Genomic DNA, 26255 nt, shown 5'->3' on the forward strand with positions numbered 1-26255 from the left:
TGGTCACAGCATTGTGACTAAATAAATAAATAATCAACAAAAATCGAACACAGGCATTTCCAAATCCTTGACACTTGGAGAAGGTCCGTTACCTGGAAGTCAAAGCACATAACCTCATGACACCCCTTCTACCAGAAAGCACGGTCACAGCTGTAGTCCTTGTGCTGTGACATGTCCTCTGAAAGGATGGGGACAATGAAATTTAAGGTTAAAAAGTTGGCTGGCCACCCCAGGAATACACACAATACAGTCTTGGTCTTGCAGCCTAAGGAGCCACGGAAAGGTCTTTCTTCCTGTGATGTGGCCCTTCCTATCACTCCCTGAGACATGGCAGCTCTGTGCTGAGCAGTCCCCGGTAATCTTAGGCAAAATTGGGAACGTTATTAAGTATACATTCAGGCTAGATTTTCTTAGTGTTTCATGCATCAAGGTAATGGATAATTATCGATTTAATCCTCTCTTGTAGGGTTTCAAAGGACAGAGAGGTGATACAGGTCCCCCAGGCCCCCGGGTAAGTAACATGTACCACATGCTTAATTATCCTTTGGAGAAAGATTGTGTGAATTGTTGACCTTTCTCAGGCAGTGGGTAAAAATGATGACAGGTCTGGGTCTGACATGATTGTTTTCAACTGCAACTCCGTGGGTGACACCCATAGCATACAATCACAGCAGCTGTCTTCATTCCCGCTCCTGAAGTTCTGCTTCCAGGTAAGGTGAGGCAGCTGGTAAAGATGAGTTCTCTCATGCTCCTTTTTGAGAAAGTTTCAAGTATGCCTCCGTACCACATCCCTCTGGTACTAATGCTGATGTTCAATTTGAGGAAACCTACCGCACTTGTTGGACAAGTATCATCTCTCCTCCAAAAATGCCTAAGAAGTACAAAGTAAGTTGAGGGACAAAACTTACAGAAATGAGAATTCCTGTAATTCTGTAAGAATGTCTCCAACCTTTTGACTTAGTTGCCTCTGGATCATAAATGCCAAAACTCAAGTCCTGCATGAAATGTTGGTCTCCTCTCAGTTCTGAACAATGCATTACAAAAAGCTCTTGGCTATAGAAAGTGGAATACAAAACTGAATGTCCTTCTGCCTAATTCGGGATTTTTACAGGGAAATAAAATGCTCTGCTTGCAGGAGCTTAGCTGAAAAATCCGGTGCTGGTACTCCTCATTACGGTAGTTTCTGTATCATGAATAGGTTGGTGGTTTTCAGTGACTGCACCAGCAGGAGCAAATATTCTGCTGGAAAGCAGCGCACTGCCTTGTGCACCACTTACAGAAGATGCTTCTGAGTTATTTTTATAAGCTGCGTGTCACGTGTGATGTACGAGACTCTTGCTGGCTTTAAAAAAGTTTTCACTGAGCTGAATCCAATATTGGAGAAACCCCACACCACTTAAAGTGGTGCTACTGGTCTGTCTTCAACCTTGAGCTGATCTCTCTTTCTTTTTTGCGGAAATGCAGGGGGAGCCAGGAGCAACAGGTCCTGCTGGGCGTGAGGGGCCACCAGGGAAGGATGTAAGTATACCATTTTGAGCAGAAACTAACCTCCTTCTCCCTGACAAATGAAAATGTTAATTCACAGCGACCTTGACCGGAAACAACTGCAGAAACTGCAATAAAGGGTGAATTGCTGTAGCGCTGCACAGGGGATAATTTGTGCAAAGATCATTAGGGTAAGAAAGAATTTGAGGGCCTTTGTCACTGCTCGGCTGCTGATGCTTAAATGTCAGTTATATCTTTGGAAGGGCAGAGAAAGCTGCGTTGTTTGAATCCCAGGCTGGGCTGCAAAGCCACGGACCTGCTTTCTGCCACCCCTCTCCGAGCAGTGCTCCATTCCGCAGGTCCCACTGGGCCAGGTCTTGTCACGCTTCCTCTGCAGAAGCCGTACCTTACTGCCTGCGTGGCTCCTCGGAAATCTATGAAATACCTACGGAATAAGACGCTGCCGCTCAGAGGAAAGAGAGACGGTACAAACAGATCCTCTGACATTACTCGTGTCAAACACAGTCTCATAACAAAGTCCCGGGAGAGCGCGGCTGACGTGGGATCCTGCGGCGGCTGCTGGGTCATGTACCAAGCGGCTGATGTGCCATTGCCATGGGACCTGGGGAAATGGTTTCTCATTTGCACCCCCTTGTACCACTGGAAAACTGTTGTGCTGTAAATGGTACCCTTCAAAGTAAAATGGAAGACAGACCTCAGGGAACCCCTCAGAGAAGATAGAAGCTGGTCTTAAGCCTCCCTCAAGAGAGAATAAAGTCGTCAATTTTTGAGAAATACTGGAGAGTCTCCATCCCTGAGAAAACAAACTTTAAGATAACCTGATAACAATGGTTTCTGCCTGTAATCAGACTGCATTTAATGACAGAGGTTTAAAATTCAAAAGGCTGGTCTTCCTCATACAGGACTGAAAGGTGGTAGTGACGCTGTTTTTTAATGCTGTTTCCCTCTAATACGTGAACAGCCTAATTTAGTAGGAACATTTTTAAATGCCTATTTGCTTGCCTTCATGACAGATCTTTCCCTCTCACCAGATTACTTTTCTTCATTTCAGGGTGAAACAGGTCCCATAGGACCGCAGGGCCCTCGAGGACTCAGAGGGCAGCCGGTGAGTTTTCCCTCCTGACAAACGACTTCTGGAGGTACATTGTCTATCGTGGGAATGTCCTGCAGCCCAGAACTCTGCTTTGGAAGAAGAGTCTGTCTCAAATCCTATAAGTAGCGGTTAAGACAGAGTCTTAAGCAAGATTCAAGTGATGTTTGATTAAAACGCTTTGCCTACTTTGAGAAAGACAGATATTGCCAGAAACTGATGAAGACTTATAATAGTGCAATGAAGTGATGGTTGCTGACCTGGTGGGAAAAATGGATTCTGCCAGGACTGCCGAGTCAGAAGGGCTCATATTCCAGTCCTGCCTCTGGCATCACACTCACTTCTCGCATGGCTTCGGTTTGCAAAGGCAGACACTAATTGTGGGTGCCCAGTTTGAGATATGTGGGGTCCAGTTGTAATCCTGTTCATTCTTGTCATGGTCTCTGAAATTTCTTCTGAAAAAAAACCAAACCCCAACATAATTTTAGGACACCTTTTTTTTTAATTGGAGACCTGTGGAGTTCTATTACAACTTCAGTGGAGAAATGGCAATTTAGTTGACATTTCAGAAAGTGTCATTTGGGATGGCTGAGAAATTACTTTTATTCCTTTCCTGTTTTTTTCAATTTGCTCTTAAAAACCAACCCTTTCTAAATTTGAATGCAGGTCTCTATTGTTAAACCTGGGCACATCTTTAACACGTTGCAATGAGTGATACTTTTCAGAAGACCTGCTAGTGAAACAGATTCTACAACATGTTCCATAATTAGGGCAAAATGCCGATTCAGCCAGCAATGCCGGGAGCTGGAGCGGCAGGTCCCTCTGAGCTGGGAGGGTAAGGGTTTGAATTAGGCTGCAGGAACATATGGAGACCTCCTGTGTCTACTTTGTAATTTATCTCATTATTCCTGTACTGCTGGCATCATTCACTCACATGTCATGCCCCTGCACAACGCTAGCAATGAATAAGAAGATTTGAGGAGACAGAAATTATCATTAACTACAGGCCGTATTCTTCTTTGGAGAAGAGATACTTGGGGTTTTGTATGCTGGAGGGCAAAGTATCAGCTTCTCTTGTTCTTCCTCTGCTTTGTTTCTTCTCTAGTAAAGGAGTGTGAGGCATGATTTTGAATATTGCCATTAAAAGGGCTGGTCTTTATGGTCATCTCCAATGCAGTGAAAACCACCTCTGCATAGTGAGCTTGGAGGAGAGAGGAGCAGGGTGCAGAATTTCGTCTTACCAAACTTTAGTCAGTGTAGATGGTCAGCTCAGCTACTTTGATAAGGAACAGTGAGAAACAGCTCCTCATTCTGAGTTGTTTGGTGCCAGGCAGGTATCAAATGCCTCAAGGCTTAAGAACAAGTGTTTCTCTCTATTCCCCAAAAAAGGGGAAGCCTGAGTTGATTAAAAAGGAGATGCCTGGCTTCTGGACCCTGATTCAGATGACAGCCCTGAGAAGAAGATTGTAGGCAGTAATTTGCAGGACCTGCCTCAATCACTGGAGAGAGGAAGTTTTCTAAAGCGGGAAGGTGTGGAGGGATCTGGAGGTATCTGTTGGCTAGTGCAGAGCACTTTAACATTGTTCAGTAAGTTGCCAAGAGGTCCTTCAAACACGGACTAAAGGGGTTTGTCTGAACACTAGTAACTTGGAGCTGCCATAGTAGGTGCCTCCATCCATACAGGAGGATGCTGCCTATAGAATCATAGAATGGTTTGGGTTAGAAGGGGCCTTAAAGATCACCCAGTTCCAACGCCCTGCCATGGGCAAGGACACCTCCCACTAGACCAGGTTGCTTGAAGCCCCATCCAGCCTGGCCTTGAACACCTCCAGGAATGGGGCATCCACAGCTTCTCTGGGCAACCTGGGCCAGTGTCTCACCACCCTCACAGTAAAAAATTTCTTCCTGATATCGAATCTAAATCTCCCCTCTTTCAGTTTAAAACCGTTACTCCTTGTCCTAAAATATGATAAGGGTGAAGAAATGGACGAGGAGGAATGCTGGTTAGGTCCTCTTCAGACTAGGGAATTTGGGTCCACATCTCTCACTCTTTGTCCTGAGATGGGCTCAACCATGCAACCATGGATGCAGAAGTTGTGGGGTCAATTGAAAATATGAGATCCTTACTCTGTAGTCTGCCAAAAGAGGAGGTTGGACAATGCTGAAGAGATGCCTGCTGGTGTAGCAATAGGTGGTTATTTTTAATTGTGGTATACGTTACTTCACTAACCTTTTTCCTTTTGACATAGGGCAAGAATGGATTGCCTGGATCTGCAGGAGAACCTGGCCCAGCAGGTAACCCAGTAAGTACCACAAAGGGAAGCTCATGCAGCAAGCAGTTATGTCAAGGGGAGGTGTCTGATGAAGTATAGGTGGAGTGGGTTACGTGTAGCTGCTTACCATCCCCGAAGTTGCTGTGTCTGAAGACCAGTGATCTGAAAATCACTGGCTGGCCATGGCACCTGAGGGGGTTTGGCTACGTTCCTGGAATTGAGCTGCTAGCTGGGTCATCATTTTTTCCCAGCAAAAGTTAAGTGTTCACAGAAAAAGAAAATGATCGATTACCCGGTATGGAAAAAAGATTGGCATGCCTCATCTTCACCAGTACACTTAATTTTGCCAAGCAGAGACTGTGCAGCCAGCAGAGAGTTGTCACAAGGAAGGAGAGGGCCTCGGGGACTTGGCAGAGTGCCACTGAGGAGCAGCAGCAGCAGAAAAAATCCTCCCCAGGCACTTGGGGAAAGAGCAGGCAGTGGGCAGTAAACCAAGATCATGAAGCAGAATGAAACCCCCCCGGGGCCATTCTGTGTGGAAGAACAGCATGGTAATGAAGTGCTGTAAGGAGGACGGTGAGGAGGATTTTATTTCTCTGTTCTGCTGCTGGAAATTGTTCAGGATTCAGCAAATCCACACAAGTGTCCAGTAGCATCTGTTGAAATGCGGGGCTTTTCCCTCTGTCCACCAAGACGTTACAGCTTGCTGGGCAGGTAGATTCAGAGAGAAACAAAAGCACAGCAGGAGAAATCTGAACAATTGCAGCAGGACTTCACTCTTCTTTGTGGCCTTTGCAATGCCATAAAGCAACCTCAGCCTGGCAAGAGGCTTGTGCCCTGTGCACGTTAAGTGCTTTGCTGCAGGGATGTCTCCTCCTAAGTGGTGGCAGAGACAGAAGCAACACCTTTCTGCATGGGGAGGTGATAACTCACAGATTACAGGGGTGGTGCAGTCTCACAGCCTTTCTGCAGGCAAGAATTGGTGCCACTGCTTTTTTCTCCTTGACACAACTTCTACTTACTGTCTTGGGACCACTGCCGTTACTTCTTACCCCGTGGATCCCCGCTGGTGCCTTTTCAACCTTCATTTCTTCTTCTCATCACGCCTGTTCCTAATTTCTGTTACTGCTTTTTGGTTTTCTGAGTCTTCACCAGGCCACCGTGTCTTTGGGATGCCCTGTGAGTGCCAAATGGGGGTTATTTTTTAATCATCATCGTGTTATCATATTACCTACACAGTCAGCTAGTGACCCGGGGACTCACCAGGCAGCACAAACACAGAACTGCAGCAGTCTCTGCTCCAGAGGATTTACAGTCCAAAAATAACATGAGAGATTGAAAAAGGATAAAGTCAGATGGATGAGAAAGGGGAAACAATGAGACAGTATTGGTCAGCAGAACAGACAGTCATCTCATCAGTATTCTTCTCTGTCATTAAAATAAGTCCTCTCCCTTTCATAAAGGTTATTATGGGAAGTATTTCCACGTGCTGTACAAAAATCCATTTATTTCCAGCTTGCCTGGAAATGCACTAATTTCCTTCAAAATGTAGTGTGGCAAGCCAATATATTATATTTCTATATTAAAAAAAAAAAAAAAAAAGAGAAGCGAGGAAGCTTATTGTGGCAATAAGGGTTTCTTTTCCACCTTCACTGTTGCTGACTTGCAGTCACAAGGTAAAACCTGCCAGGAGCTTTCTCCTTTTGCATCTGCTGGCTACCAGTGCCCATCCCACTTCACCACTTCACAGGGCTCATGCTTGAGCCTGCACACAGCAATATGAAATCTCCAGGGCTGATGGCTTACCCAAATGGCATCCCCATGTGCTTGGTGCCCATCAGGTTCATTGGTGCTCACTTTACACAAGATGGGCTTAAAATGAAGACCAGTTTTATTCTAAGAGGAAAAAGGGATATGTGCCGAATTAGAAGACAGGGGACAAAGTTTTGAAAGAAAAGGTTAAATAAGACCAAAAAAAATATCGGAAGTGTACACCAGAAGTCTGTGTGAAATGTCTTTGTATCATGAACTGCCATTTAAGCTGCCCTGATCTGTAAGAAAAAGGGATTGTTTGGCAGAATATCACACGAGATAAGTAAAAGGCAGACGTTTTTTAAACTGAACATGGAAATACGGGCAAAAGAGCACCTCAGTAGCTGTCTGTTGATTGTATTCTCAGGTTTGAGCAGTGTGGCCATCTGCACCGTTTCCCTCTTGCCGCACACCACAGCGTTTCCACTCTGCAACACCACCTTATAAGCCACGCAGCGCCAGAGTCGCCACTGAACATCCCTCCTGTCACTTCCATAATTGTCACTTCCTTTTCATCTTCTCACAGGGACCCCACATAGCTTATTAATAATGCAAGCATGGTGTTTGCAATCTGCTTTTCTAAGTGACTTTGTTCTTCCTTTCCTTGTCAGTTTTGGGAGTCCTGCTGCTGCAGTCAAATTTCCCCATTCCAGTGTATCTGTAAATGCATGCTCTGGAAAAGAAATGTTGGAGAAAGGGTTGCTAGTATCTGTCTCATTTCTGTCATAAGGGTCCTAAAGGAAATAAAGGAGAAAATGGCAGCCCAGGACTCCCTGGCTTCATAGGACCCCGAGGACCACCTGTAAGTACGTGTGGGGATGGATTAGACCCACTAATTGCCTGCTTTTAAATGTTGGACTGATGAAGGTGGAACCTAGTCATCTTTAACTGGGTAAAAAACACAGGCAGGAGATCTGGCAGATCAAGAAACGAAGCTCTGTGCTTCTAAAGGAAACTGGACTGCAGAAATAGCATTTTTCTTATGGACGAACATCCATAATCTCATTTACTGAGTTGGTACCTGTCAATCAGCCCTGATAATGTGTGCATTAATAGGGCCGGTTCAATAGCTTCTTAATATGGTTACGGGGTATTTAAATTACTCAGATTATATCTCTGCACGAACCCCAGAAGGGCTAAATAGGGAAGTTTTAAGTGCTGATAATAATATAGGTATTTCTGATATTTTTTGTTCCAAGGAAAATTCCTTTGTTACCAGCAACAAAGGTACATTGCAATTAAAGCATTCACGTATCTCCCAAAGTGACCTAAAATAATACCTATACACGTGAAAATATCACATTCTTGAAACCCAATATCTTTAGTTCTTCCAAAGTGAGTAAAATATGCTACATACCACTGGAAGGATGGAAAAGGTAAATGTTAGATAAATATTTTTGTTTCTAGCTCTGTTGTGACTTAAAATGAGATTTAAAAGGTTTTCATGTGAATCTAGCAGAGCTGAATTGTGCACAGGAGGATTCTCTTTTCTTTTTCTTCTTTTTTTTTTTATGATTGGAAAGGGAGTTTCGTGATGAAAAGAGGAGGAAGAAATATTTCTCTGGAAAATTAATTTAAAGCAGCAAACGTGGTGGCCACTTAAAACTGAAGTGGCCCTAAGGAATACTCGAGTGAGTCTGATGCTGCCTAATTTGGAGCTGATGTGATCACACATCTGTGATTAGTTACATTGCTCATGCGTGTGTGGATGAATGCTAGCACTGTCAAAGTTGTTATATGTGTTTCCAGATTATGGGAAAAAATACCACCTGCATGCATACATTATAGATATGATCATGTGTGTGGATTGTAAATGGACTACAAAGATGAATCTTTCCATTCACAGTATGGGAAAGCGTACAGAATTTTAGCAATAAGTAGTGTAATGTTTGCTTTGCTTTTTCAGTGCACTTCAGGACTGCAGTGACTTTTTTTTTTTAACTGAAATAATAAAAATGCAAAGATTGTCTTGCTTAATTATCACATTATAAATGCAGAGTACAGAAAAAAATCCTAATAGGGTGCTTGTTTAAACTGAGGTTGCTTGATATGTTTCTGAAGTACAGGCAAGTTTTCAGGCTCAAACTTGCTTTATCGTTGGCTCTGTATCCATTATCTCAGCTGGTGTAACACAAGATGGTACCTTTACCTACAAAATTTTACGTCCCTTACATCTTTAGACTCTCATGGTGATAACGTTGGCACAGATTAAGCTAAAACAGCCCAAGTAAAGCGTATGAAGCTTTGTGAACCCTCAGTAAGAAAAAGGAATAAAATGTATTGAAAGCAGGAACACACTTCCAATGAAACATCTGTCCTGATCTCATCTGGTTTGGCAGAAATTACTTCCTTTTATTTACAAACATTTACATGGTATGCAGCTTTACTGCTTAACAAATGCTTTCTAAATAGTAGGATGTGTCTTTCCAGGAATGACCTGTAGCAGTAGGATAAGGATAAATCATCCAAATCTGCTGCTGTGTAGCAGAAAACTTGTTCTCTAAACAGAAATCTGGAGTTGTGGTTATTAGGTAAGTTCTTTCTTCCAACTCCTTCCAGTGCTGTTCTAAATTTACTCTCTTGTATCTCTCAGGGGGAACCAGGAGAGAAAGGTCCTCCCGGAAGAGAGGTAAGTTAAATTCACAGTTGTTTCGAAGTAGGGCTTGTGTCTTGGGAAAAAAAACAACCAAAACAATCAAGGATGGTATCTGGCTTGCAACAAATTTATCTTTTTCTTTAATTGTTGATGTTTGTGAGCAAAGAGAGGTCTCTCAGGAATCTATGGGAATGTCAGGGAAATAAATTTTCCCCAGGTCACAAGAGTCATTGCAAAGGTGTGCATTTGATTATTTACTGTTATTATGGATAGCTCTTCCATGCTCACCTCTTATTTATTTGCAGGGTGCACCAGGGAAACCAGGTGAAATTGGCTCCAAAGGAGAGAGGGTAGGTTGGAGGATATTATTAGTTATTTCATTGTGTTGGAATAAAGAGACCTATTTTGACTTAGAGGCTGAGGAAGGGGTCATTCAAGAGCAAAGAGTGGTCTGTAGAGATCTATCGTACTCCCCACACTCCCAGCCCTCTCTTTAATCATTCTCTGTCAGCAATAATTTGTGGATCATTTGTAATGCACCAGATGTTGTATTCAGTAACTTTGCCAGCTCAGCTGTTTGTGTTTTGCTGTGCTTGGAAATCAGAAGTTTGCCTCTTATTTTGTGGTGGTAATGTCGGCTTTTTCACTTAGGGGGAGCCTGGCATCAAAGGCGAAAAAGGCCCCCAAGGAGAAAAGGGCCCTCCAGGTGATCCTGGGATACCTGGTCATAAAGGCCATCCAGGACTGATGGGTCCCCATGGACCCCCAGGAGACACTGGGCAAGTTGGACCTCCCGGTCCTCCAGGACAGCCAGGATTTCCAGGACCAAGGGTAAGGTTGCCAGAGAAGGACTTTGTACTTTTATTTTACTGCCACAGTGTGTGATCAGAAAAGTACCTAAGATAACAGTAAGGCTGATAGAAACCTGACCAAGTGTGTGTTATAATGGGGAAGCAGTGTTTTTATCTCCTGTCTCTTGAGACATAAAAAGAAGAGATAGATCGTATCCCAGGGAAGTGTTGTGGGGGTGTTGGGTTGAACTTCAGGACAGCTCAGCAATCCAGACCTATAGCCAGGGCAGCCAGTCCCTGACACCTTATACCCGGAAAAGCCTAAATCAGGTCATGTGGCTATGGCCATGGGTCTGGAGTCTGAAAAAGCTGCCTTCTATAAGGGTGTTAATGCGTAGCACTTCATACAGAGGTCTTACACCTTCCTCTGCTGCTGGTTGTTACGAGAGACAAAAAGCTGAGCTGTGGAAAGGTCACTGCTCTATTCCTGGAAATCCTGGAGTCAGCTCATCAGAATTCATGAAATCCTATTCCTATTTTTGTTTGATATTCTTTTTTTTTTTTTTTTTTTCCTAACTGGAAACAATTTCACTTCTGAGAGTGCCTGGGGGTAATGTATGTAGAAGAATGAGAAAAACTACCAGCACTAGTAAAGCCGCTATGTCCATACTGAGGATGAATTTGAGAGTACCTTGGAGGGGAATAGACAGTGAAATAAACTCTGATGTAAAAACTGTGTAAATTTCAGGGAAAACATTTCTTTGTGTGTCTCAACAACATAGAGATTTAATGAAATCCGGTGATGATTACGGAGACTTAATGCAACTAATACAGTTAAAGCTTGAAAAGATAATTTTTAAGCCTTCAAAGTATGTTCCACAATCATGTTTACTTACTGGGATATTCACTAAGAGCCATCACAAATGGTTAGTACTTAATGACAAAATAGCTTCTTTTGTCACCAAGAAACGCATCTTTTTCTTGTGCAAAATTCGTGTTGGGAAGCAGGCAGCAAATAGACCAACTCTGTACTTACCAGCAATGTTATTGGCTAAAATTGAAATGTCTCTTAGCTATTTAATATAATCTACATTTCTTATTAAAGAGTAACTTTGGATTAAAGAGTAACTCGGACCTCACAAGGTTTTTATGAACATGGAGTACATTTAATAGGATAGGTGTGAGGGAAAAGTAACACTTTCATGTGAATAGCTCATACACAAAAGAATGCAGAAATATTTTCAAAACTGGAAAAAATCAAATAATAATTTTATACAAAAAATGAAAAATGTATTTCAAGTGAAACATCTCACTTTATGATTAACAAAGGAAAAAAGAATTATCTTCCTGGTTCAAAAGGGTTTATTTTTTAAATATAGCTACATTTTTTTCTTCTGTGTTTATGCAAAGACAAGAGTCTGGTTACCCTAAAAGCTCTTTTTTTTTTATTTTCTTGGAAAACCACAACATAAAAAATTGTCCTTCCACCTAACAAAAATGCTTTCATCTTTTTTTCAATTGCGTCATCCAGAGTTGTTGTTCATATAGCTTTGAGTTTTGACAGCTATTACGTCTGTTCAACAGCACAGTCACACAAAAGAGCTGAGAGAGGAGATAAAAGATACTGTCCCTTGGAGGCTGGGAGGGGACCAAAGCCAGGCAGCCACATCCCAACTCCCTTCAACAGCCTGAAATCAGGCAGAACTTCGTACTTGTTTGGAGAAGTGGGTATCATATGCGTTAGCTGGCTTCCGTTCCCCGAGATAGGGCCTGTTGGCAGGCGATGCATCCAGTATGAGTGTTTATAGCAAGTCTAGATACCCATCTTGAGTACCCTGGGGGCACATATTCTTCTCTCATAGAATCATAGAATGATTTAAGTTGGAAGGGACCTCAAAGATCATCCAGTTCCAACCCCCTGCCATGAGCAGGGACACCTTCCACTAGACCAGGTTGCTCGAAGCCCCATCAAACCTGACCTTGAACACCTCCAGAAATGGGGCATCCACAACTTCCCTGGGCAACCTGGGCCAGTGTCTCACCACCCTCAGAGTAAAGAATTTCTTCTTAGTATCTAATATAAATCTTCCCTCTTTCAGTTACCCGTTACCCCTCATCCTGTCACTACACTCCCTGATCAAGAGTCCCTCCCCATCTCTCCTGTAGCCCCTTTAGGTACTGGAAGGGGCTATAAGGTCTCCCCAGAGCCTTCTCTTCTCCAGGCTGATCAATCACAACTCTCTCAGCCTGTCCTCATAGGAGAGGTGCAAGGAAATGTGCAATGCCGGAAAAGGAGGTAGGCTTTCCACTATGATTTTGTAGGGCAGAGGATGTCTCCTGATTCGATTTCTACTACCTGTCCCCTAAAGAGATTTTCTCTGGGAAGGAGACAAGGACAGCATCCCAACTATTCCCTCTGACCAGGCTCTCTGCTTACACAATTGAGCCCGTGGCTTGCCATCAGGTTGGGAATTGTGGATGTTTTGAGTCCCTTTATATTCTTTCAGGCAGCCCCTGCAGCCTTGTGTATGCTGTGGGTGATGAAATGCAACCCACTAAACCCTTTGTGAAGGGTTTAATTTGCACGTCCCCTGGCTGGGATTATGATGTCTTGTTATTGCTGTGATTATTACTCTCTAGGGGGAACCCCCATCTCTAGACACTTTGAGAAGGCTCATCCAAGAGGAGTTGACCAAGCAGCTAGATGGTAAGTAATCAGCTCTGCGAAGCCAGAAGATATATCTGAGAATATGAAAGATACTTTACATAGCTGTCGAGGCACCTTAACTTCTCCTGCTTATAGAAGGCAATGTTGCAACCAGCCTGCCTGGAAGGAGTAATGTGTAAAAAGAAATGTGTTTAGCAAGCTTTACCATTATCAAAGCTTGATGTTCCCAGCAATAGCACAGGGGCTTTCTCCCTTCTTTAACCCAAAGACATTACCTGTGCTAAGCGCCTCGTGACTTTTTGCCACCAGAAGATCTTTGCTGCAGACTCGGTCCTGCAGATCTCTGGGCTGAGATGGTAGGTCAAGAGAAGACACAAATTCAAACAGATTAATTTGTGACCCTGGAGGAGAAAGCAAACAGTGTAAAATCCCACAGAAGGACGATGGGCTCTGGTAACCTTGCTTTTGATGTCCCAGCCAGAGGAGAATGGCTGTGACAGTATGAGGAGAGGGGGTGGAGTGGACGTGGGCTGCTGCTTCTCTGAAAGTACGTGAATTGCCAACCACTACTGACCCCATCCACAGTGAAATGTAAAGCTGTAGTGCTTCTAGCGCAGCTCTTGGAGCAGCTGACACATAGCTGCAGGCATTTTCCTCCATGCTTAAGATCATGGTTCAAAGGAGTTCAAGGATTTTATTTACACGCTCTCAGACTTCAAATTCCACACCAACCTAAAAGCATTTGAGATTTTGGATCAATGAAGAGAAGATAGAAAACCCTTCTCCCTCTGTTCCATAGGATGTTTTGGTGATGCTGAGTATGTCTTAAGAGCTCTCTAGGCTGTTCAGGGTCTTAATATGGAGGTGGCAAGCAAATATGCCTGCTTGGAAATTGAAGAATATGCTGATGCAGGGAGCTGCTTTAGTTAGTTTCTGACTTTCACAGCCAGAGACGGGTACATTAGCTTTAGCTCCACACATGTAACAGCCCAGAACAAGAAAAGTAAGCTTTCTCCCTACAGAGCAGCCATGTAGCATCTTGCTCTGTGTAGCAGAAGCAGTGGAAATAGAGTCTTCTTTTCAGAGCAGCAATGATTCCAGTTTGCCAGAAATCCACCAGCTGCACAGCTGAAGGAAAGGACATTTCGGGTCCTTGGTGGACATGGAGCAGTGGATGAGAGAAGTGTTTAGGATTAAATATGAAATTTAGGAGAAGTTTAAAGCTACTGAGAAATGAGGTTTAAATAGCTTAGAGAGGGTCAGAAAGGCATCATCATGGCTTATGGGGAAGGATTGTGTGAGGACAACAAATGGGTCACCCTGAAAAACTGATCTATGACAATACTTGGACTTTACTGGGCCACTGATTCTGGCTCTCCATGTCTTGAAGCACTGACCTTTTAGTCTAATGAACTCGTTTCCCTCTCTTCACAGCAAAGTTAGCTTATCTCCTGGCTGAGATACAGCCTGCGCATGTAAAAGCGTCCCATGGCAGACCAGGACCTCCTGGTCCCCCTGGGAAGGAAGGACTCCCAGGAAGAACTGGCCCTCCAGGAGAGCCTGGACAGCCTGGACAGATTGGGTCTGAAGGGCCACCTGGACCGATTGGTCCCAAAGGTGAGTGAAATTTGATGTTTTGGAAGTCTGATAAAGGGATGTATACACTACAGTTTGACGTTCACCTCTCCTGTTAGTATCATCTAAGTGGTCCTCAAAATTCATGTATTAGAAGCAGTCTGCTGAACAAGAAGTGATGAATGTGACCAGCAATTGCTGGTGTGTTCCACCACTGTCCAGAACAGGAGTGGGGTGAGTCTTCATTGCCACTTAACACCCCATCTCAGAGGATTGTCCACAATTAGGAACTATTTTTAGCAAGTATTTTGGCTTCAGTGTGGATGGAAGACCTGTGATAGCATAGTTCTGTAGATCATGCTCATAAGTTCATTATTTTTCTTTCCCTCTGTACAGGAGAAAGAGGAGCAAAGGGTGAGAAAGGAGACACTGGCATTGGCCAACGAGGGGAAATAGGTCCTCCAGGAATTCCAGGTGTGTTTACTCAGAACACCCCACAAAATACATCACTCAAAACCACTACATTGACACAGGTCTCTGCCATATTAGGTAGACAATCAGGATAACATAAATACGGCATACTCAATTTTTGTAGAAAGTGGCCCAAAGGGAAGAAATGTATCATTAGCGTCATACCTAGCCACCATTGTTTCCTCAGCCTGATTGACAGGCATTATGATCCATCTCAGTAACAGCTAGGTTAACTGACCTTTGGGACAAATCCAAAGTGAAGCTTTAATTACTAGATACACTGTGAAATGTCTTATCTGCCCTTGCCAGAATCTTGTGACAAAGCTGAACCCAGAGATCCAGGCAGCTTTAGATGTTATAAAAGGTCATATCCAACACCTGTGCCTCAGGCACACAGCTCATGCTGGCAAAGAAGCAGCAAATATATTTTGTTTCCAATTTGAAATAAGGAGCCATTGATCAGTTTTGCCTTCACCCTGCCTTGTTGGAGAAGGAAACTACGGGAAGCCTTCATTACTCCATGGTCTGCATTTGGCATACTGGCCTTGCATTGCCTTTAGATAACCACGGACACACTATGTTTCATACAAATGAGTTATCTCCCAAAGCTGGCTCTTGCCTCAAGCTTTCCCATCCTCACCTCCTCTCTATGAGGACTATGTGTCATTAGCTGGTTTGTGCAGCTGCACAACTTCAGCAACCTGGTGACAGAGGAAGAACAGCACTAGCACGCAGTTGGGCAGCCCAAGGATGCCATAGCGGGTGGAAATCTTGCATTCAGATGAGATACGCTTGCCACATCCTTGTAGATACATGCCAGCCAGACCCCAATCTGTGGAAGCTGATGGTTGCACCCAGGTTGGCAGCAAAGCCACTCACCAAGGGCATTTTGTTTTTATTTTAGGCCTCCCAGGGGAGCCTGGCTATGCCAAAGATGGGATGCCAGGACCACCCGGCCCTCAAGGTGAAGCTGGGGTACCTGGTCTCACGGGCCCACAGGGACCTCCAGGAGCCAACGGGCAGTGTGACCCCACTCAGTGCGCTTACTATGCAAGCCTGGCTGCCAGACCTGCCAACGTCAAAGGGCCCTAGCGTGCAGGGGGTAGCCCCAGACTTGTTTTTAAAACTTGAATTCATCACGTCTGCCAAGAGCTCTCAGATGTCTTCAACTGTGTTTCTTTCATGGGAGGCCTTCTAAAGCCAACAAATGCTGCCGGTCGGTCAGATTATTTTTATGAATTATAATAATTATTATTATTATTATCTTTGATGTGATATGTGATTTTTTTTTTCTTTTCTCTAACATCAGGGCATATTACAACATTAAAAATAACTGGTTTTTTCCTCTTTTGAAGAGCATACAGTATCAATGCATTGTGTAGCTGTTTATGCAAAACCATTCCGATGCCAAAATTTTTGAGTGTTATCTATCATCTGGTTAATTCTTTCCAAAGCTTTACCCCTCACCCTTGAAACTGAAATAAAATCCTGTGCTCTGCAGCCCAGGGCATTAACTGTGAGACACAGGCTCATCACAAGATCACTGGTGCTATTTGCCATCAACACGGAGGGGAGGAAGGCAAAACCATGCCAAAGCTGGGGAAGAGGTCTCCAGTACATTCGGCTCCCAATGGACGGATAGTTATGAACAGACAGAGTGTGTTTCTCAGAAATTCTCTGTTAAATTTAATGTTCTTCTGCCCATAAGTGAATCAGTAGCTTGTAGGAGCTACAGTTCATGGGACCATGTCGGATCTCAGAGTAAGGCCTGAAGAAACCACAGAGACGATCTAAACCTCCTCACTGCTCCCTATGCAAGAACTTCAGTACTCGGTGGATTCAGTCCTACCAGACGGAGTTTAGCTTCCTTCTGTCAGGGAGATACCTCTGCAAAAAGCCGCGATTCTGTCCTCCGTCAGCTCAGGGATGCCAAATCCCCTTTTCATTGTCAGCACACACACAGCTCCCTACCACTGCTTCACCCAAAAATTGGCCAGAGCAACATAGAAAGTCACCTGGTATTAAAAATGTCAGGAAGTCAATTGTGACCCAGCTTGACCATTTTGGATGTCCACTATGATTATAACTTGGCAGGGTCACATTTTAGAGGGTAGGTGAGAAGTTGCAGGCTGGTCTAGGAGAAGGCTGATCTCTCATGAAAGGGTCAGAGCAAAGAAGTCTTCAGAAACCCAGAGGAAATTTTGTTTGAGGGTAAAAGCAAAAAGTCAGACACTGTCCCATTTTCCCTATCAGCTAATTGCCAAAAATCAGCTTGAGAGTTCAAAGAGAAAGTAAAGAGGGGATGGAGTCTGAAAAGACCCTCACAGTAGGTCATTTGTGAGTTTAACCCTCTGACCAAGGCAATCCCACCCACAAAGGTGCAGATCTGAGCAGTGATCAGGCCTCAAACATATGTGCCAGGCGACAGAGCAGCTGCGGTTTCAAAACTCTTCTGCACAAAGCGGTTTATATTGAGAGATCAGAGTAATGAACCTGACACAGGCACTAAATGCTGAATGTTTTCAGAAATCTCATCAGGTCTTTTGGAGACGGATAAGAGGCACCTTGCCCTGCTGGCACGTTCACCATCTGGCATGGTGCTTCCAAGCTGGCTAAGCTGAACTTATGCCACAGCTGTCTATAACCACCCCAGCATCAGCTCCCGCTGCTAAAGCCCAGAGATAACCATTTGCCAGCCTTGGAGTCCTTTTCTCACCCAGTAGCAGATAAAATTTGTCTCTGCTTTACTGAAAGATGATATTAAATAACATGTTCACATGCCAGGGTTAAACAAAGTCTTTACTGTGTAGCTCTCAGTGGTGCTATTTTTGCTATTTCCTATGCAAATAAACTCTTTGATTTGATTTTACTGTGTTTCTTGCTATGGAAAGACTAATCAAAGTGAAAATACCATGAAGTGAAAAGCTTACGCTTTTAAGTGACTCTCCGCGGTATATCTGTTACTGTTCTGCATCTTAGGTCAGCCTGCTATATTTCAGTATTCAACAAGCACGTTAATCACATTGTATTTTACAGCACCATTTTTGCTAATGCAGGCTGAGATTTCATCCCTCCAGTGGTGAGGTAGAACAGGTTTTTTTCACGCAAGAGATACCTCCCAACGTGGCACGAGCCATCACTTTGAAGAAATGCGATGGCAATGAGCAAGTTTTGTGAAGGTCAGTCATGTTAACTGGGCTGTGTTAATGTGACATTTAATTCCTGTCATGATGGTGACTCCTCAGCCTCTGTAGATTGTCTCTCATCATATGTGTCTGCGTACGCCATGCGTGGCATAGACTTTAATACACTCCGGTGCACCATGTGAGGGGTAGATACATAACGATGTCCTGTTCAACAAATCTCAGGGTCTTTCAGCCCTGTGAGATGGTACAGTGGTATCTTGTTGCAGGAGATCTACGGGGTTTTTTGGATAACCCTTTTCATTTGAACGTCTGTTGGAGCCATTGCCAAGAGCCTGTGTTAGGAACATGAGGGACACATCAGTATCTCCAATAACGATTAAAAGATCTGCATGGGTTAGGCACAGACTACAGCTCTGCAACTTCTCCACCCAGAAGAGGGGACGCCACCTAATTCCCTTTGCTCCACCGTATGGTTGTCTGTTCAGTCAGTTCCTGGAGACACCCCAGACTGTCTCTGTGCCCTAAGTTCAGTAGGTGCCATTTCCCTGCTTTTTCTTAAATCTTGTTTTGTCTCCAGCCAGTTAAATGGTGTTTACCGAGCATAATCTGTCACGACAGAGAGGAGCACGAGACACGTGCTGCAGACCCAGATCAAGACCTGTGTTTGTAGCCACCCAATTTCTATGGGTATAGTCATCCAAGGGAGGCTTCTATAGCTGCCCCCTCTTACAGAAGCAAGCCCTATGTGAATACGCCTAAAAAGCCACCTGCAATAAAAGGCAAGAAAGTGTATTTGCAGGATTTCTGCCCTGCAAGCTCAAACAAACCCAAAACTGCAACAGTTTTTGCCTCAGTGTGTTCGCGGGTATTCGCCGTCTTTGGAAAGGTGGCCTGAGATTACTTTCCAAATTAGGTTTGCCATCTGGGCAGATGGTAAACCTACAAGTACAGCCCTGGGCATGGTCAGAAGCTGCCCTCCAGAAAATGCAGATGTCTCTGTGCCTGAGCAGGTGACTGTGTGTGCTGGAAGGTGACAAGCAGACGTGTATTGTCTGTCCGGCATCTTGCAAGGTGACCATGCAGGCAGGAGGTGGCAGATAGGACAGGGACATGCTGATGGCCTCTCCCCTAAATGCTCTTGAATATGGGTGACCGTGGCTTTCGCATCTCAGTGTTCCTCTCCCTGCAAAAAAGTACATCACCATAAGGTCTGTTCACTGGGTCTGAGGTTTAAACCCACGAATACGCTGATATTTTTGTTGGATTTTTTTTTTTGGCTGGTCCTGTGGTAAGAGAGAATATACCATTAAAATTGCATTAGAGAGTCAGATAATGTATTATTTACGTATTAAAAAGGTGCTAACAATATGTGGTGTTTATGGAATTACTGTGAGTTGTTCCTTTTTTTTTAAATCAAGTGTGTAAATTATTGCAATTATAGCAAACAGACCATTATTCCATTAAAATTTTTGCCTGTCAAATAAACAAATTAAAAAAAACCCCAACAAAACAAAAAAAACCAAACCAACAGGATCATTTGGGGAAAATATTTTTGCCTGTTAAATTATTTAACAATTTATACTTGTTTTCTAAACTGCTTTGAATTATCTGTTTCTTGGAAGCTGTAGGAGGGAATGGATTGTTTTCCTCCTTTGCCACTTGTGAGTGGCTCTTCTCAGTACAGCCGTGTGAGGCTGTTTTCCTGAGCTGTCCTTTTCCCACCTCTTGTTGTTAATATGGGATAATTAAACTGTGTAAGGCTGAACTCTGTTCTACGTGTTTATTTGGAGATGTGTAATCAAAGCAAGACTACTCTGTTCAGGACTAAACCAAATGTCTGCCTTTTTTTTCCAGAGAAACAATAAAAATTCTGGAACAGTTAAGCCCAAGCTCTGTGCTCTAACTGGCTGGGGCATGGGCACAGCTTTTATATTTTGGGCAATTTAAAAAATATATATAAAATTATATTAAAAAAAAAAGAGAAAATAGAGTTTATTGACAGCTCAGTCTTTTAATGTGGAAACTAGCTGAGCTCTGCCCTGCTATAGATTGCATTTTGTCAGCTTCTGGAGCAGGACTTGATGCCTAGGCATGGCTGGGTGTCACCATCTGACAATGTCTTGGCTGCCAGAGACACTGACAGGGGAGTGGCAGATAGGATGGAGGATCCAGGGGAGTCTTACATTAATTAGATCTTCATGGATAAATGATATTCTGGTAGCTGGCTTTATCTTCCACCATTACTGACTCATGTTCCCACTGATTTGGTGTGGGGATATATGTGTTACAGATGATGAGATGTTGGGTGCTATGTGAGTAGCAGCCAGAAAACTCAGAGGCAGAAGGACAAGGTTACAGCATGAACATGTGCTGTTCTTGTGCCAAGGAATAACAGGAAAATTTTCTTAAAATGACTGCACTAACTCAACAGTAACTACGCAGACTGAAAGAAATCCACTACCACGTCTTTCAGCCTCCGTGAGTTGGAGTCCAGTGCTGCTGAGGGTGAAGGTTGCCGCTCCATGGCATGGGGAGGAGGAGCAGCACAAGGACAGAGCCAGCCTGGGGGTGAAGGCAGACTCCTGCCCCAACCTGCAGGCCTGCATAGGGGCGAGCATCCATCAGAGACCACGAAGAGTTCTTCTTGCTGCTGTGTCTGCAGAGCCAGCACTGCTGGGGGAAAAGTCTCTGCACCAGCCACCCGATTGCCTCCCACATACAAATTTGAGCACCTGTCTGAGGTCCTTAGGGTAATAAGGGTTTATTGGAGTCTGCACTTTCCTTTCAACACCTTTGTAGATGGTGAAATTGAATTAAGAAAAGAAAGCCTGCTTAACTTCATCAGTCTGGCTTAAACCTGGAAGTCACAAACGTAGATTTTTGTCTTCTGACTTGTGAAATGGGAATAACTTATTAGAAAAGCATGAAGACATGAGGAAAAGGAGACTGTTTTTCAGTGTTGCTTTACAAAGCAGGTTTTTGCTGTAAGCACTAACTTCTGGATACCTTGCATAGCTTGACTCAAGAATATTGATGCTGGCAGTATTCTTCTCGGAGTTTGTCTGAACTGAGAATGAGAATGTCCTGCTGGGTCTCTTGGGGGTTCATGTGTTGAAAATATGGACTCTTTCTCGTTATTTTACATTTTGGATCATAAACCTTATGCAGAAATCACAAGGGAACAATTTGACAGAGGGATATTAATCATATCTGATATTCCCGATGAGCCAGCAATCAGCGTCAAGAAGAAAGATGTCCTGCAAGATGGAGCAGAAAAGAACCTGTCACCTTGGTAAAGGAAAACCCAGGGTTAAACTCCAGGTGTGAAAAAGTGCAAAAGGAGAAGAGTGCCCAACATCATAAAACCTCTCTCTCTCTGACGACTGCTTTGGCTCTACGTGATGTGCAGTCTGAAAGACTCAGGGCTTGATTCAAAGAGATAAGCATGTTTAAGCAGAAGGCAGAACACATGGCAACTAGGTTTATTTCACAGGACAGACATATTTGACAATGTGTTCTTAGAAACACATTTTTCGCCTTTATAATGTGGGAGATGGCTTTTGTCCAAGTCTGAAATTACTCTCATTGCAATAACTTGTTCATCACTTTCTTGATGGGAGTTGACTTTAACTTTGAGTCCTGTTTTTATGGTTAATTGTAAGGTCTGTGATTTCTGGTAAGCAACTTTCCCTCGCAAGTGAAAATCTCCCTTTTCCTTGGGAGCTGTATTCATCTCTGTTACTTCTTAGAACAACTATTGGACTTTCCTGAGTTCTGCTGAATGTCCACTCTTTCTTGATGAAGCTAGCACAGCCTTCAGACCCTATTGACATTAATGGCAACCCTAAAGAGCAGGAATAATAATTTCAGCGTACCCAGGATCTGCTCACACCATTGCATACTCAGCTGTGATGGCGCCAGCCCAATAGCTTGTGCAGTCCCTATCGGGAAGCCCAGCAGGCCTGTCTCCACCCACCAACATCCCAGGAGCATATAATGACAAAGCGGGCTCATGACACTTCTGGATACTAGAAAAGTGATATGGTTTTCTCTTACAGATGCTGAAAATTAATCTGGAGGAAATTCAGGGCTTGATTTCAAAAGGATTATGGTATTTGCACTCTGAATCCAAGTCAAGGGTAACATCTGGTATGTAACAGCCCTGAAAATCATAGAATCAGAGAATAGTTTGGTTTGGAAGGGACCTTTAAAGATCATCTAGTCCAACCCCCTTGCAATGAGCAGGGACATCTTCAACTAGATCAGGTCAGTGAGAGCCTCATCCAACCTGACCTTGAATGTCTCCAGAGATGGGGCATCTACCTCCTCTCTGGGAAACTTGGGCCGATGTTTCACCACCCCGATTGTAAAACATTTCTTCCTCATACCTCGTCTCAGCCTGTCCTCATAGGAGAGGTGTCCCATCCGACTGATCATTTTTGTGGCCCTCCTCTGGACCCTCTCCAACAGGTCCGTGTCTTTCCTGTGCTGAGGGCCCCAGATCTGGATGCAGCACTCCAGGTGGGGGTCTCACCAGAGCAGAGTAGAGGGGCAGAATCACCTTCCTCGACCTGCTTGCCATGCTTCTTTTGATGCAGCCCAGGATACAGTTGGCTTTCTGGGCTGTGAGCATTGCCAGCTCATGTCCAATTTTTCATCTCCCAGTACCCCCAAGTCCTTCTCGGCAGGGCTTCTCTCAATCCCCCAGCCTGTATTGATACCAGATGCAGGACTGTGCACTTGGCCTCGTTGAACTTCATGAAGTTCACATGGGCACACTTCTCAAGCTTGTAAAAATCTGTATTAAAACACATATGATTAAAAACAAGCAGAGCCTAAAGTGTAAGTTCAGAGCATTGAACAATGATCCCAAAATCGTCTTATCAACATCTTCTGGATAGAGGGCTCCCAGCACTTGCCCCTCATCTGTGCAGCCACACAAGCCCCTGGTGCTGGGACACAGGCTCCCTGCAAACCCAGCACCACCCTTGTCCGAAGAGATCAGAACTGAGCAGGGTGGGAAATCAAAGCTGATGTGCCCCCGCTTCACAAGACCTGACCTGGTAGACCTGCTTACACCATACCTCTAACACATTGTCTTCTGCCTTCGGTAGCCTGTGGGAGGCTGTGGAGACCCCCCTCTCCTTGAAAAGCTTTTGAAATGGTTATCCTAAGCATTTTTTAGCTGAAAGACTTAAGGACTAGAGAATGAAGTAAAAGAGACGGGATTTCTCACCCTGAGGCTTCAAACCCACAGTTTTCTCCTTCCAGGAAAATGCCTTGCTCTTGACACTGCATACTGTGCTGAGTGGCTTGGGATAAACCTGGCATTTTTCATATCTCCTACAAAAGCTATGCCAGTAAGGAATAAAAATTTGCTTTTAAATATGCCAGAGCAAGCGCAGCACCAGAAAAACGGTCTCTCTGTGGTGCAGGGATCCATACACTCAGCAGGAGGGAGCAGGACTTACAGATTTCAAAACCGATCCTTTATTGTGTTTGCTAAATGTTAAAGGCACAAGCTGACCTGAGGACAGGATCTGTTCGTGGTTCCCAGCTCCCAAGCCATCCGCTATGAATCTGTCTTCTTCTTGTCCCGTTTACCATGTGCTTTATCTCGTCCTGTTTGCCATGTGCTTTATCTACCCAGCCTTGCTGCTTCTACTGCAATCCCCTGGGGCTGACCAGTGTGGATGCCTCAGATGATGGCACCCTGGGTGCTCCCAGAAGGAAAAGTCCTACATGCAAACAAGGATCTGAACCAATCTACTGAGAAGCACAGGCACAGCACTGCTGCTTCACTTTCTGAACACCGGCAGATATTTGCCACCAGCTCACTGGCTGCAACCACGAGAGGCAAGGTCACAGCCCAGGAGCTGGGTTTTGTGTACGCCACAGAACTGTAAGGGAAACACCTGATCAAGTGAGAATGCCAGGTGTTTACTCAGTGGGATGTGTCTGAGCAACCCAAACACTCTGCATGTGCGTTGGTAACGTGCCTTGCAGAGAGGAAAGCTGAGAGAGGGCCTCGATCCAGCAAGAACCTCGGAGGTTGCCTGTGGAGTGTGCAACAAATCGTGACTGTTTCAGCTCAACCAGCCACGGTTCTGTGGGACAATGGATGCAGCCACCTCCTTTGGATGTGCCTCTTCAGGCCCCGATCCACTCTGGAGGTATCTTACAGAGCATGATCCAAAGTATGAAGGGAAGAAGAAACTCAAGATCTCAGGCAGGGAGCTGGCGTCAGTTCCTGAGCAGGTCTTTGGCTTGGACCAGCTGCAAGTCCTGGAGATGAGCCCAGAAAGAGAGAGCTGCTTGAGGTACAGGATGGAGCTGCTCCCCCCAGAGATCAGCCGCCTGAGGAACCTAACCTGCCTCTACGTGGACTCCAACAACTTGAAGAAAATCCCTGCTGAAATTGGCACTTTGAGTCACTTGGAGAGGCTCACTCTGAGCAACAACAGCCTGAGCTCCCTGCCACCAGAAATGGGGGCACTTCAAAGGCTGCACAGCCTCCACCTGGCCAACAACAGCCTCACCGAGCTGCCTGCACCCCTCTGCCAGCTGAGGAGCCTCACCTTTCTGGATGTGAGTGACAACAGAATAGGCACAATCCCCTCCAGCATTCGGCACCTGGAGAAACTGGAAACGTTGCTATTGCTCTTCAACTCACTGGAGAGTCTGCCCGAGGATGTCTGTCTGTTAAGGAATCTGCACACGCTTTGGTTGGGAAACAACCATCTACGGTCACTTCCAGCAAGCTTTGGGGAGCTGGTGAACCTGGACTGGGGATACAATTACTGTTCATGCAATTTTGAGGGGAATCCGCTGGAAAGTCCCCCCCCTGAAGTCTGCAGCAGAGGCCCTGAAGAGATCAGAGATTATTTCTTGTCATTTCATAGGGCACAGAGAGACTAGACAACTGGTGCCAGTCCTCCTGCAGTGACTGAGATGGACTTACTCCATGCAAATCAACTGCACAAACAAAATGGGTTTCAGATGGAAAAGACTGTTAAAATCACTCTGTGGAGCTCAAAAGCTTCCTCTCTGCTGTAAGGTGATTTCTCTGGCAGTCTTTTTTTTTTTTTTTGACACTAGTATTGAACAGTGATGTATACCTTTCAAAAATTCATTCAGGGACAGCTATAATCTTTTTTGTTATTTAGAGTTGCGTCGATCTATCTCAGGAAATGTTGTGTCCAAACACTCCATCTGAGAAAATAAGCAATAGCCAGTCTGAGAGGATAGAGTCAGGTAAACAAGGTACGTAAGCAGCAATAATCTGTACTGTTTGCAGACTGGGTCGGTGCTTGAGTCTGGGCTTGAAGTAGGTGCAGGCTGATTTCTGGAAGGGTTTAAGGCCATACAGACTTGTGGATTCGGCTTTGCTTCATGTAGCCCAGAATGTCATTACTTTCCATGGTATTTTACGTCCAACACACAGGTTGAATCAGCTCAGCCTTCTGTCTGACTCCGGATAAGAACCAACCTGTGTCCAGGTCCCACAAGGTACCACGCAAGCGTCGTCTCCATTGCTTTGGCAGGACATAGCGTATTTCTTACCCTCCTTCTCACAAAGAGCAGTTTCAGTGCAGCTCTGTCACACTGTCTGGAGGCAGCATGGACCTGGAGTCGATGTGCCAGTCCCTCCAGAGCTGACCTCAGTGATATTGCTCCATGGAGCTTGGTGGTGCACAGGGGTAACCCATATTTAGAGATGCAGCACTGGCAAAAAGGTTTCCACTTCTAACGAGGCTGGGAAAGTGTTCTGAGATATTAAAATATAAGTATGCAAACTTCCTGCAAGGGAACATTTCTGAGAATTCGTGTCTATAATCATAAAAGGCTTCATCAGTGTTACATTATGGAAATTTGCTGAGACTCCTTTCTGTTTCATTTTGCTCCCTCTTCCCCTTAGCCTCTCATCAGCATTTTCCTCCCACCTCTCCTTAGCTTGGCTCTTTTGGTTTCTCTGTGGCTACTCCCTCTGACATTATCTTTGTTTTTCATTATTTTCTCATCAAAAGCCTCTCATTCCTTTATAAATGCTTTTCTTTGCTCTCTGTCTCCTTTGTTTCCTATTCCTCCTTTGGCCAACGTACAGAAAGCTGCAGTTTTGTGTCTTTCCTGGAAAGAAGGGCTGAGTCAGGCCTGCTGGGAAATGAACATGTGCTTCTAGGGTTCGCAGGGAAAGGGAGAGAGAAAGGCTTTGAGACATTGATACATGGACCATTAAGTCTCTTGTTCAGTCGTTTTCTTCTCGTAGCAAAGATCAGCACCAGGAGAATAAGAGCTCTGAATCCGTGCTGAAACTTTACCGGGTGACA

General features: G+C 44.5%; 2 protein-coding genes across 3 annotated transcripts in view; both read left to right on the forward strand.

Annotated features, from left to right (window-relative positions):
- Positions 1 to 19607, forward strand: part of COL22A1 (collagen type XXII alpha 1 chain) — a 252829-nt gene extending 233222 nt beyond the window's left edge. For both annotated transcript variants that reach the window (XM_054193253.1, XM_054193252.1), the window contains exons 54-65: positions 467 to 511; positions 1465 to 1518; positions 2558 to 2611; positions 4846 to 4899; positions 7412 to 7483; positions 9275 to 9310; positions 9583 to 9627; positions 9929 to 10108; positions 12709 to 12775; positions 14171 to 14353; positions 14708 to 14785; positions 15687 to 19607. In XM_054193253.1, coding sequence (XP_054049228.1) covers positions 467 to 511; positions 1465 to 1518; positions 2558 to 2611; positions 4846 to 4899; positions 7412 to 7483; positions 9275 to 9310; positions 9583 to 9627; positions 9929 to 10108; positions 12709 to 12775; positions 14171 to 14353; positions 14708 to 14785; positions 15687 to 15874 — 1056 coding nt within the window. In that variant the 3' untranslated portion in view covers positions 15875 to 19607. The remainder of the gene's footprint in view (positions 1 to 466; positions 512 to 1464; positions 1519 to 2557; positions 2612 to 4845; positions 4900 to 7411; positions 7484 to 9274; positions 9311 to 9582; positions 9628 to 9928; positions 10109 to 12708; positions 12776 to 14170; positions 14354 to 14707; positions 14786 to 15686) is intronic.
- A 4438-nt stretch (positions 19608 to 24045) lies between these two features.
- On the forward strand, positions 24046 to 24846 carry LOC128906344 (leucine-rich repeat-containing protein 40-like). Its single transcript, XM_054193448.1, has one exon. It carries the CDS (start codon positions 24046 to 24048, stop codon positions 24844 to 24846), a length of 801 nt encoding a protein of 266 aa, XP_054049423.1.
- Positions 24847 to 26255: the final 1409 nt, after the last annotated feature.

The sequence above is a fragment of the Rissa tridactyla genome, chromosome 2 (genome assembly GCF_028500815.1).
Source record: "Rissa tridactyla isolate bRisTri1 chromosome 2, bRisTri1.patW.cur.20221130, whole genome shotgun sequence".
Classification (NCBI taxonomy): domain Eukaryota; kingdom Metazoa; phylum Chordata; class Aves; order Charadriiformes; family Laridae; genus Rissa; species Rissa tridactyla.